Genomic DNA, 11,711 nt, shown 5'->3' on the forward strand with positions numbered 1-11,711 from the left:
ATTTCCCACTATCAAAAGCATACTAGAAGCATGAATTTAAAATGTGGAGGAATGATGGGATGCTCTTCCATCTGGTAGTTTTTGTGAAGCAAATATGTTTTACAGTTATTTTTAGGGGCTTGATAGTCATCATTTCTTCATCTGTTGTTTCCTATAGGATCGTAAGCTTTCTAAAATGGAACGTCAGCGCTTTAAAGAGGAAGCAGAAATGTTGAAAGGCCTCCAGCATCCCAACATTGTCCGTTTCTACGACTTCTGGGAGTCACCGCTTAAAGGAAAGAAGTGCATTGTTTTAGTAACAGAGCTCATGACGTCAGGAACGCTAAAAACGTGAGTATGGATGTAGGCAGTTGTTTTTAATTTGCTGCTCATTTAATTATGGTCTAATAGGTTTCCCTTTCCTTCATGCAGCTATCTAAAGCGTTTCAAGGTAATGAAGCCCAAAGTGTTAAGGAGCTGGTGTAGACAGATCCTTAAAGGCCTCCACTTTCTCCACACCAGGACGCCTCCCATCATCCACAGAGATCTTAAATGTGACAACATCTTTATTACTGGACCTACAGGTTCAGTAAAGATAGGGGATTTAGGTCTGGCAACACTCAAGGCAGCTTCTTTTGCTAAGAGTGTCATAGGTAGGAGACTTTTAACATGTGACTTGACAGATTTGTGGTTTTTACAGTAAGAAGTATTAGTCATTTGTCAACTGGGCTCTCTTGTTCTCTCCATCTGCTCCTGCAGGCACTCCAGAGTTCATGGCCCCAGAGATGTATGAGGAACACTATGACGAGGCTGTGGATGTCTATGCCTTTGGCATGTGTATGCTAGAAATGGCCACCTCTGAATATCCCTATTCTGAGTGTCAGAATGCTGCTCAAATCTACCGCAAAGTTACCAGTGTGAGTCATGCTGTGCAATTATTATTATTTTTTTAATTCTTGCATTTATTTTGGATGCCTGACTGTGAAGGAGAGGGAGAGGGGCAGAGAGGGCTTATAGCATGCAACAAAGACCTTCAGCTGGAATCAAACCAGGGATGCTACAGTTATGCAGTACACTGGAACTGGTCACACAGCATGGTGTTTTACATTTACATTAATATGTTTCCACCAAAATCACCTGTTCATGGAAAACATACTTTGGTCAAAATTTCTCAGAGCTCTAATTATGCATACAAATTGAACTTCTAAATATTTAATGTTAAATTAAGATTAAGATAATGACTTGTCAAAAATGGGCTTACACTCAGGGATTTTAACAGAAACCTAGAGATCTGTCCAGTATTTAAACATTAATGAATGAATGTTAAGTAGCCCTAATAGAAATATGATGAACCATAATGACTATATGCTTGGAATAAAAGATGATATACAGGCAAAAAGAGGCTGAACTAATTGCTCATCAACTGTCACCAGTATTAAATGCAAAACCTTTAAGGTGATAAATGCACTGTTTATTAAAATTAAGAAGTTGATAGTTTCATATACTAAGACTTTTCCATATATTCATTTACCAAGTTTTCTCTGTAAAACTTGGTTTCTAAAATGTTCAGCAAGAAAGTGACTTCTTTAATGTATTAATAATTCAGTGTCATGCTTTGTGAACATGGCATAGCAAGGTTGGGATGTTTATTTTGCCATTTCAGATAATAAGTCCAGAGAATTTCTCAGAGTACAAAATCAGCACCATTTTCAGGTAGATGATTCCTCAGTGTTGAATTTCTTGGTTGAAGAGTCTAATCAGCCATATGGTGTCACTCAGGGGGTCCAAGTTTCTTTTGTTTTCTGGATGAAGCCTAAAGGCTGTATTTCTGTACATCTTCCTTTGCTAGCAAAGCATAGTGCTTTGAATACTGATTGTTTTGTTTTTTCACTTTTAAAACTTGGCAGGGTTGGAGCTGAAAAAAACAGACTCTTTCACCTGTTAGTAGCTGTTAAAGAAATCTCTCAACCTATATTAATGGTTAGGGAGCATCAGTGCAGCTCTCTATAGTTGCTATTTTTTGCCTTCCACAGTGGGATGTTAATAGAAGGCTGATCAAAGAGAAACCCTAATAGCATTATACATTGTGTGTACTCCCTGAAGAGATACAACATCCAGCTGAATAATTGGTGGAATATTAATCCAGATATATGCATATACTTTACATCTAGTTTATTTTGATGCAGAAACTTTATTTTCTCCAGTTAATTATATCACACGTTTTATATAGTCTGGCTGCACAATTAAAAAAATAACTGGGTAGATTATACCTGTAAGAAACTAAATAGAAGTGTTATGTTAAGAAAAGACAGAATTCATCCATTTTTAGAAGAACTGCTCAAAATCTATTGGGCATCAAATATATTGTTAAACCACACCAGCTGTGACAACTCAGGACCGTCTGCACAGTCAAAACAGCCGAATTTAGACCAACTGACTGTAATAGTAGTTTACAAAACAACATCTGGCTGCTCTAACATGTGTAAATTGGAACATTCAAAGCCTTTGTATGAGAACGAGTTGGTTTTTGTGCTTTGAGCTGTACTTTTAAGAAATTTACTATGCTGCCGGAGTTTTTGTGAGGCTTCCTTTGGATGTTTTTATGCTTTGTGGGACCTGACATGAATTCAAACTGACCACTGCTGTGGTACTTTCGGCTCTCTTTTCAGAGAGCGAGTGTGTGATACTTAGAAGATAAGATTTGGGTGGAGCATCACAAAAAAGAAATTTCCATTCATGTGTTCATTTTTTTTCTCTTTTGTTATGTTTTGTCATCAACATGACATCCTTTCATGACATATCCATAATGTTTTGCTTATATTTCCCTTTGCTCAGGGAGTAAAGCCAGCCAGCTACAACAAGGTCATGGATCCTGAAATCAAGGAGATCATTGGAGAGTGCATCTGCCAAAAGAAAGAGGAACGGTGAGTGACTGTGCCCGGCGATGTCCAGCGTCCAGCCAACAGGGCCCACAAGGTGCCCTCTCGTCTTTCATGCCTTGTCTCACCTCCCCCGTTTCATTGCTGTGGCACTGACAGCTGGGCTCTCAGCAGCACTGCAGTTTCTATCCATATCTGCGGGGTGTCTTTCAATTCTGTTACATAATTAGTTCGTGTACATTGGGGCAAATAACGTTTAATTAGTTTCTTGTGGCTTTTTTTGTTTGTTTATTTATTTATTTTTTAATGAATCATGATTAGGTTCAGTGATTGGTGATCTGGGAAGCACAAGTAATATGTGACCATGAATGGCTCTGTGTCACTGTTAACTTTACTGTATCTTGAACATCTTTCCACTGGAGTCAGAGCTTTTCTTTTTCTGCTTCCAGGTACACGATCAAAGATCTGTTGAATCACGCTTTTTTTGCCGAGGACACAGGTGTGAGGGTGGAGCTAGCTGAGGAGGATGATGGAAAAAAGTCCTCAATAGCTCTCAAACTGTGGGTGGAGGACCCCAAGAAGTTAAAAGGGAAATACAAGGAGAGTGGGGCCATTGAGTTTACATTTGACCTGGAGAAGGAGGTCCCTGAGGTTGTCGCACAAGAAATGGTGAGTAAATGGTTTTAGCTATACATTACAGAATTCTTTTCATACATGGAAATGTTAAATCTGAATGTTGAGTACTAGAAATGGTTTCTATTTCTTTGTCGTTAAATTTTTTTTGACACCACACTTTTATGCTTTGCATTTCTTAGAGGCTTATTGTCTTCTAGTGTTTGGTTTTATATAGTGCAGATTGCTAAGATTGATAACTTCCAGGAATATAGTACTATTCTTTTCTTTTTGTTTACATAGTTTTCTCAAGTGAACGCAATCAGATAAGGTTTCCACAGGCCCAGCAATAAAAACAAGATCCAGAAAAAAATGGACAGTTCTCATTGTGGGAGCTATGATTTTCATTACTCAAACTCTTGTTTTGTCACTTGTCTAACATTCTTTTACACCATAGAAAAAGTGCCCTAATAGGGGTATTGGAGAAAGTGTATTGGGTTATCTTCAGGTAGGGAATGTAAACATTGTCATTGTAAGCCTTTCTTCAGCCGAAGACAGACTTTGAGAGGAAAATAAGGGTAGCACACAGTAAAACTGCAGATGTCATACCTTTAGCGAGAATAACGTGGAGAAATTTTCCTGATGAAACTTCCTTCGAAACAGTGCAGTACATAGCACAACATTTTTGCATTTGTTTGTACATCACATGTAAACACTGGAGCGAAAGACGGATGTTTTGATGTAACAGACCAGACAGTTCTGTTGTGAAGAGTGAGCCAAGCAGCAGACAAAGGAAACGTTTCCCCACTGCTCTGATCCCCTTAAAATAGATTTTCTCTTCCTTCCTTTTCTTGCTCCTTCTTTTTGCCTCGTGCACTCCCCTTTTTATATGCACCCTCTCTTCCCTCACATGGCTCACTGCTAAAAATATCCTGGAAGTCATGCTCTTCCCTTTTCTCTGTCAGGTGGAGTCTGGCTTCTTCCATGAGAGTGATGCTAAGACCGTGGGAAAGTCGATCAGGGACCGTGTGGCACTGATCAAATGGAGACGAGAGCGCACAGTGTCTGCAGCGGCTGCAGAGAATCAGGGTGAAGGAGGACACAGCACCCAGATGACACCATCTCAGGGCATCTCTGCTGGGGTGCCACATGTAGGGCAGCCCCTTGTGCTGGAACCAGAAGAGCCAGAGGCAGACCAGTACAACAGGCTGCATAACCTCACAGCCAGTGCCACCTCAGTAACATGTAAGAGATTCTGTTCTCATCTACCCCGAAGCACAAGCCTAATCTTTGACTTTTTTATGAGTGGATGATTTATGTGTCTCTGCAGCAGACAGCACACTTGACAGTGGCATGGGCTCCACAGTGTACTCGGACTCCCACAGCAGCCAGCACAGTGTCCTCTACCAGTCCCTGCTCGAGCCTATTACTATGGCAACACAGCAGGTCTGTATCAGGAGCTTACACACCCTGGTGGACCATGTGCATTCAGTTTTATTTAAAAACATAGACTATTTAGAACTAGCAAACACGCACTTGACCTTGAAACTGAACACACAAACACCCACACACATGCTTTATTCACACATTTAAGAGTTGCCCATGTATTTTTCATACAGTCATTTGTCTTTGTGAACAAGTTTGTTTGTCCTCACCACATCATCATATTCTTTTTGTTATGCCCTGTTTATTTTGAGTAACATATGTTTTGCTTTTGGGTTGTTCCTCAATCAGTGCCCGAGCAGTAGCCATTTTCTGACAGATCGACCCCAGTACTGCGAACAGGGTGAAGTGTGGGAGGCAACGCTGAGCCCAGAGCTCAGGGCTCGATTGGGAGCTGAAGGCCGGAGGGGAAGTGCCCCTGTTATTGACATTCAAAGGGCAAACCACATTGCTCGACTGCATGCCCTCATTCAGTCTAAAAGATCAGTCAGTCCCAACCCAACGGTACCAGAACAGTCAGAACTCAGCTCTGCTGAGCTGCACTCAGAGTCTTATGGAGGGTTTTCCCCACAGAGTGCTATGCCAGTAATCAAAGTCTCCCCCATCTCTTCACCTACTGACCACCGCCGACTTAGTGATATCAACATCAGATCGCCATCAGAGACATTATCACTTCCTGTGCCAACTGAACGAAGGCACTCTGACCTTAGTAGTCTTCTGAGTCTGACCTCTCATCACAACCACCATATTGCGATGCACAGGGGCTCTGTGTGCCAGGCATGTATTTCTATGCTTCATTTGAGGTCACAAGATTGGAGGCACCACTGTCATTCTGTTGTCATGCCAACGCACCAATGTCCATGTGACTTTAGACACCACCCATCACCTGGTGGAATGATGAGCACTCCTGGCTATGGACTGCTGAAGGCTTCAAGTGATTATTCCAATTTCTCACAGCTGCAGCAGTCCCTCTTTAATATAATCAGTCGCAAAGCAGCCCCTTGTCCCCCCACACCTGCCCAAGCCTCATCACTGTACTCTTCAGCTGCTCTCAGTCCAACCGGGAGTGATGGAGACTGCAGCCTAAAGAGTCAGTTCCAGATTAGCAGTCTTGTTGGGGACCACGAACCTCTCCAGGAGTGTGAAGACAGATGCTGTGCCAGAGAGCAGCAAGTTACCAGGGCTGTAGGAGTGGTAGGTCACAAGAAAAAGTTGTTTTCGCGTCCTATGATGGGGCCAAAACCTGCTTAATACATTTTCCCAGCTTGTAGATGGTTCTGCATTATTCTGCATGGAGCTGGTCTGATTAACTGCCCACTGAGTCTTGCTGCCCTCATAGGCCTCTAGAGCTAACTGTCTTCTTAGAAATCATAAGCTTGCTGCTGACGGAGAACAATGGTGCAACCTCTAACATATTACATTTCCTTCCGATCAACCTTAACCAATGCCTTTAACTACTGATTCAGATTTTAACCTTTCCTTCTCTGCTTGACTGTCCAGATGCAACAGCTGTTGAGCTTGACACTGAAAGATATCCTCTAACCAAAGGGGAAGAGGCAGCTGTCTGATTTACATCCTCTTTCTCTCCCACTTTTTCTCCCTTGTGCTCTCATTTTAGCTCACACCTGTCAAGACCTCATTGTTAAAACGTGTTTCATGAACTTATTTTTATCCCTCATCCTCTCATTATATTTTCACCCATCATGAATTAATGTAACTGGCACACGTATAAGCTTTTGTTAGATTTGATCATTGAATAGAAAATTCATTCCCAACAGATACTAACTTAGAAATATCTCATTTGATCCTTAGGCCAGTTCTGCAGGTTACCAGACTCAACAATCTGTCCAAGGTCTGTCCTCTTCCAGCTCCACAGTGCATGCACCACCACAGTACCTCCAGCCTGGACACAGCTACCCTGCTACTTTGTATGCTCCTCAGCCTTGTGCACCAACACCAGCTCCAGCCAGTCTATGTTCAGTCAACATCCAACATGCGACCAGTGCTGGTAGCTACTCACCGCCAAATGTGCAACAGGCTCAAGTTGCAGCAAGTATTGTACCATCAGCTGTGCCACAACATGTTGTACAAAGCTACCAAGCACCAGTCCAGCAACAGCAGCAAGTAACTGCAGCGAACTCTTTGACTTTTCCCTTACAAGTGCAGCAAACATCTCAGAACTCTGTGGCCCCACCTTTACAACAGGCTCAGTCTGCATCAGGATCAGTTCAGCAGCCAACTGCAGCAACCACTCTGCCAGCACAGCAGCCAACTGAAAATTGTCCTAGTGCATCTGCAGCCCCATCTATGGCACCCACAGTTCAGGGTCAACCAGTACAAGCTTCCAGCACACTGCAGCAGGCCCAAACCACAGTCAAACTGCCCAATCAGCAACATAGTCAAAACTCTGCCACACCAGCACTTTACAGTCAGCAAATATCCATTCAACAAGAGCACCAACAGTCTTTATCACAAAATGCACAGCAAAATGCTGGGAAGGCCTGTGTTCAGTCTCAACTCCAGCATGGCCAAGAAACTGTGTATGCCATGCACCAGCAAATGGCACAACATCCAACCCAACAATCACAAAGTCTTCACTGTTCGACACAGCAACAAGTGCACACTCCAAATGTCCAGCAGCACAGTCAAAAAACTATCCAAACAGCAGTTCCACAACAGAGTCAGGATGTATCCCAGTCTCAGCCCCAAACCACCGCAACTCAAGTTCTGCAGGTTCCAGCCAAACATCAGAGTTACTCAGCTGCAGGTCCACATGATGCTGCCTCTCAGAGCTATGCACATTCTGCACTTCAACAAACAGCTCCGGGTCAAAGTCAGTACCTGCCTGCCCAATCAGTCTGTCCACAGACTTACATAGCAGCTAACCAGGTACTGACTTCTCAGAGCATTTCAACCTCTTCTCAGCAAGGCCAGGCTGAACATACCACCCAACAGGTGAGCATATAGTGTAGATGGTTACTGTATAATAACTATATGAAGGTAACATATAGGGGCGATCGTGGCTCAAGAGTTGGCAGTTCGTCTTGTAACCAGTTCGAGCCTCGGTCGTTGTGTCCTTGGGCAAGACACTTCACCCGTTGCCTACTGGTGGTGGTCAGAGGGCCCGGTGGCGCCAGTGCCCGGTAGCCTCACCTCTGTCAGTGCGCCCCAGGGCAGCTGTGGCTACAATGTAGCTTGCCATCACCAGTGTGTGAATGTGTGTGTGAATGACTGAATGTAGTGTAAAGCGCTTTGGGGTCCTTAGGGACTAAGTAAAACGCTATACAAATACAGGACATTTACCATTTACCAACATAGTGCCCCGGTTTTGAATTTCTGATCACCCTCACATCTTCTTGAGTTCAGCCACTGATAGGATTTCTGGATGTCAGCCACTTCCTTTGTCTGCCGTTGGTACATACCGTACAGGGGCCTGTCCTTCCATGACGGTTCTTCTCCTTGCTCCTCTTCTTTCTCAGGTTTCTGTTGAGGTATTCACTAAGCACATGGTCATCTTCTTGATGTACTCATCCTGGACAGTGGTTCTGACATTCACCAGTCCTTGGCCAGTCTCAGGGTCTTTACAGTCTTTTCTCCATTCTTTTAATGTATCTGAGAGGTTTTCCGAAATTTAATTTAACATAGAGTAAGAGTAAGTCTGTTTTTTTTCCTAATTGTATGCTACATTAATGGAGTGGCTCAAACAGTGAGCAGCTGCTGGTGGGATATTGATTACCAGGGAAAACATATGAAGTGAAACTATGTTAAATAAATTGAAACTTCATGAGGGAAATAGTCAGATTACACTTTTGGTCATAATTTAAAAAATCTCATTCTAATTCATAACATTTTGCACCCAAAGGTTTGCTTGTTTCATCCTTTTGTTCTGCATCTTGTGGTCATTCAGTGCTATAACTGTGGAGCAGGAGGAGTGATTCAGCATTAAGTTGTCTCAACAGTGATGCTCTGTGTGGGAGAGACTTTAAATGATGAAAGAAGTTGACATTTTTATTTATTACAGTGTAAATTTGATACTCTTTATATTAAAATGGCAAGTTTTGATTGGGTCAATAGGATTGGAAACATCTGTGTTTCTGGACAGTAGGTGAATGAAAATGGTAAAATGAAAAGGCCAACAAACAGGAGTTTCCTCAGACATCAGCCAACAGAGAGATAATGGAAACCATAATGAAACAATAACAGTTGTTTTCATCTCTGTATCAGTTAGCCTTCTAAGGCTTGCTCTTGCTGTTTTGTGGTACAAATGTTCACTGAGGTGGAAGATTCAGACTGAATGCATTAATAGGGAGAGAATGGAAAATGTGAGCTATTCTAATCTGGGTCAATGAAAGGAAGTGTAGATTTTCAAAGTGAGGGATACGTCTCTGCCATCATTAAAGTCCCTCTTTTTTTGTCTCTTGTCTTTTTTGTTCTTTAGAATATCTCTGCTGGTCAGAGCATTTCACAGCTTGGACAGGGTGGACAGGGCCATGGGCAGAATGTCAGCCAGCCAGCTTCCAGTGGGCCAGCACAGGCACTCTCTGCTCAGCAGTCAACTGCTCACCAACAGCAACTCCAGCCTCTGCAGATTTCTGCTTCACTGTCACCATCACACCAACCACAGGTATTGTCAGTCTGTTATCACTGCTAATCTTACCTCCATGATACTCTCTTTTTTATAGGCTTGAAGCAAGTTCTTTTGATGCATCATCCTGCATCCTGCACACAGGAGACGTTTTTTTTTCTAGATTATTTGACTTTTTAATGTTTCTTCCTTTTTTTCCTTTTTCTTTTAGTTTCCTTCACAGTATCCCACAGTCCAGGTGATGGCAGCTGTGACTGATTCTGAATCTTCCTTCCCTCACTCTTGCACTGCTCCTCCCCCTTCAGCCTCAACCTCTCTTAATCACATCTTCCTTTCTCCTGGGCATACTGTCCCTGCGACTCCTTCTGTCTCTCCCATTTCTCCTCTGCACATTGAAAACACATTAGTTTCACCCATCTCAGTATCCCTCATACCGTCCCCGTCACATGCACTGAGTAAGATAGAGCCCACATCCCCACAACCACAACACACTGCTAGATCTGAGGTTTCTCATGCATCACCTGCATTTATATCAGCCCTAACCACCCACCCCACACACACACACACTGCCCGGTGCCAGAACACACACCCTTCCACAATTGGCAGCAGTCAGCCACTAATACAGGTAATTATGACCACTGCAGTGGAGCACAGATGTTTACCAAGAAGGTGTGAACTGGAATTTGAGCATTTGTGTGTGTTTGTTAAAGGTGGTTTTTACTCAAGGGGGTGAAACCTAAGATTGTGATTGTCTTGGGTTGTTTTTACATATTATTTGTGTCAAAAATATACTTTTTTGGAGTAGGTATGGTGAACATAATAAACGTTTATGTTTTTCACATAATTTAATCAAATATTGCATATGAAACAATGCTAAAATCTAGATATGGAGTTCATACATGGATTATGTGAAAGAAACTCTGTCGCCGAATATCTGAAATAAGTTATTTAAGGATGATAATTATGTGTCTTCTTGTTTGTATGTCATTGCAGGCTCCTCAGCAGTCCCAGGTTAGCCATCCCGAGCCTGTTCCCTGTGCTCAGTCAGTCCAGCCATCTCAGCTCAAACAAGCTGCAGTCTTTTCTTCACATGTGCAGAATGGGGCAGAACTGGGAACAGCCTCTGCGGCTGCCCAGCTGGACAGTGTGAGCCCATGCCAGCTCCCCCCACAGGCCCAGTCCCAGAGTCAGGTTCAAAGCCAAATTCCTGTGCTGCAGTCTGCAGACTCCCAGAGAGCATCATCTGGGTCTGCCAGTTCCTGTTGGACTCAGCAGAAGCAACTGAGTAATGTCACAGGAGCTGCAGGTCAGGGTCCATCAGAGATTAACATGGAGGTATGGACTCATTTACATTTACTTGAACACTTCAAGTTCTCACTAATTATTTCTCCCTGTTAGTTTGGTTAACAGCAATACCGGCATAGTGCCGTGAGGCATCCCTGTGCGTCTTTTCAAGACATAAAATAGAAAGTAAAGGATTTCATATTCACCGTTATCCCATTATTTTTCTCTTCTTGTTTAACGCTGACTTTTGTTGTCGTTAGGACCAAGCTGCAGAGAAACACACAGGAGGACAGAGCTATGACAGGTACTAGCTTATTTCTTCTCAGCCATATTTGCTAGTTGCAGGTTCTCAACAATGTGTATTTTGCACATGTGCAATTGTGCCCGGCCTCCTGCACCCTCAGGGTAGGTGGTACACCTCTCACTGTTGTTGTACAGAATCTCTACCAAAAAATTAAAAGCATGATGATGAAAAATGATGCCTGGCAAGAACCTGCACAGGTTGGCAACATTGCATCTGTTTTGTTTTCATTTTAATGCGGCATAAACAATTTTTCATGAGGTATAGATAACTGACCTGATAAGTATAAATAATGGAACAACTAGCAACTATTTTTTTGTCTTAAAGTTGTCATTTACTACTACTTCTTATTTTATTTGTTGTCCTGTAAACCTTGTTGACCACCCTAACTTTGTGTGTAGATGGAGTGCAACATTGTGTTTGGTCAACACTGCCAGTTGACCAGGAGACAGATAAACATATCTGAACACTCATGCCACTCTTGCTGGTCATAGTGACATGAATGAAAGCATTTTAATAGTACTTGCATAACAGATATCATGTATCAGACATTTTAAATCCTGCAGGCATTCCATAGCTGTGATAAACTTCACAAAACCTTTTCACCGAGTTTTAAAAACACAAGAGG

At 42.6% G+C, this 11,711-nt stretch overlaps 1 protein-coding gene across 6 annotated transcripts in view; it reads left to right on the forward strand.

The window, feature by feature from the left end:
* Positions 1-11,711, forward strand: part of LOC146611023 (serine/threonine-protein kinase WNK2) — a 39,685-nt gene that overhangs the window by 13,156 nt on the left and 14,818 nt on the right. For 5 of the 6 annotated variants that reach the window (XM_085345661.1, XM_085345664.1, XM_085345662.1 and 2 more), the window contains 12 exons: positions 158-330; positions 412-632; positions 739-896; positions 2,815-2,903; positions 3,308-3,527; positions 4,436-4,715; positions 4,801-4,916; positions 5,205-6,107; positions 6,726-7,868; positions 9,352-9,537; positions 10,492-10,833; positions 11,043-11,086. In XM_085345661.1, coding sequence (XP_085201787.1) covers positions 158-330; positions 412-632; positions 739-896; positions 2,815-2,903; positions 3,308-3,527; positions 4,436-4,715; positions 4,801-4,916; positions 5,205-6,107; positions 6,726-7,868; positions 9,352-9,537; positions 10,492-10,833; positions 11,043-11,086 — 3,875 coding nt within the window. The remainder of the gene's footprint in view (positions 1-157; positions 331-411; positions 633-738; positions 897-2,814; positions 2,904-3,307; positions 3,528-4,435; positions 4,716-4,800; positions 4,917-5,204; positions 6,108-6,725; positions 7,869-9,351; positions 9,538-10,491; positions 10,834-11,042; positions 11,087-11,711) is intronic. The other variant, XM_085345663.1, reaches the window with a different exon arrangement.

Source organism: Diplotaxodon limnothrissa, linkage group LG20 (assembly GCF_057381915.1).
Source record: "Diplotaxodon limnothrissa isolate DT_005_m linkage group LG20, D_limnothrissa_male_GT1.1, whole genome shotgun sequence".
Lineage (NCBI taxonomy): Eukaryota > Metazoa > Chordata > Actinopteri > Cichliformes > Cichlidae > Diplotaxodon > Diplotaxodon limnothrissa.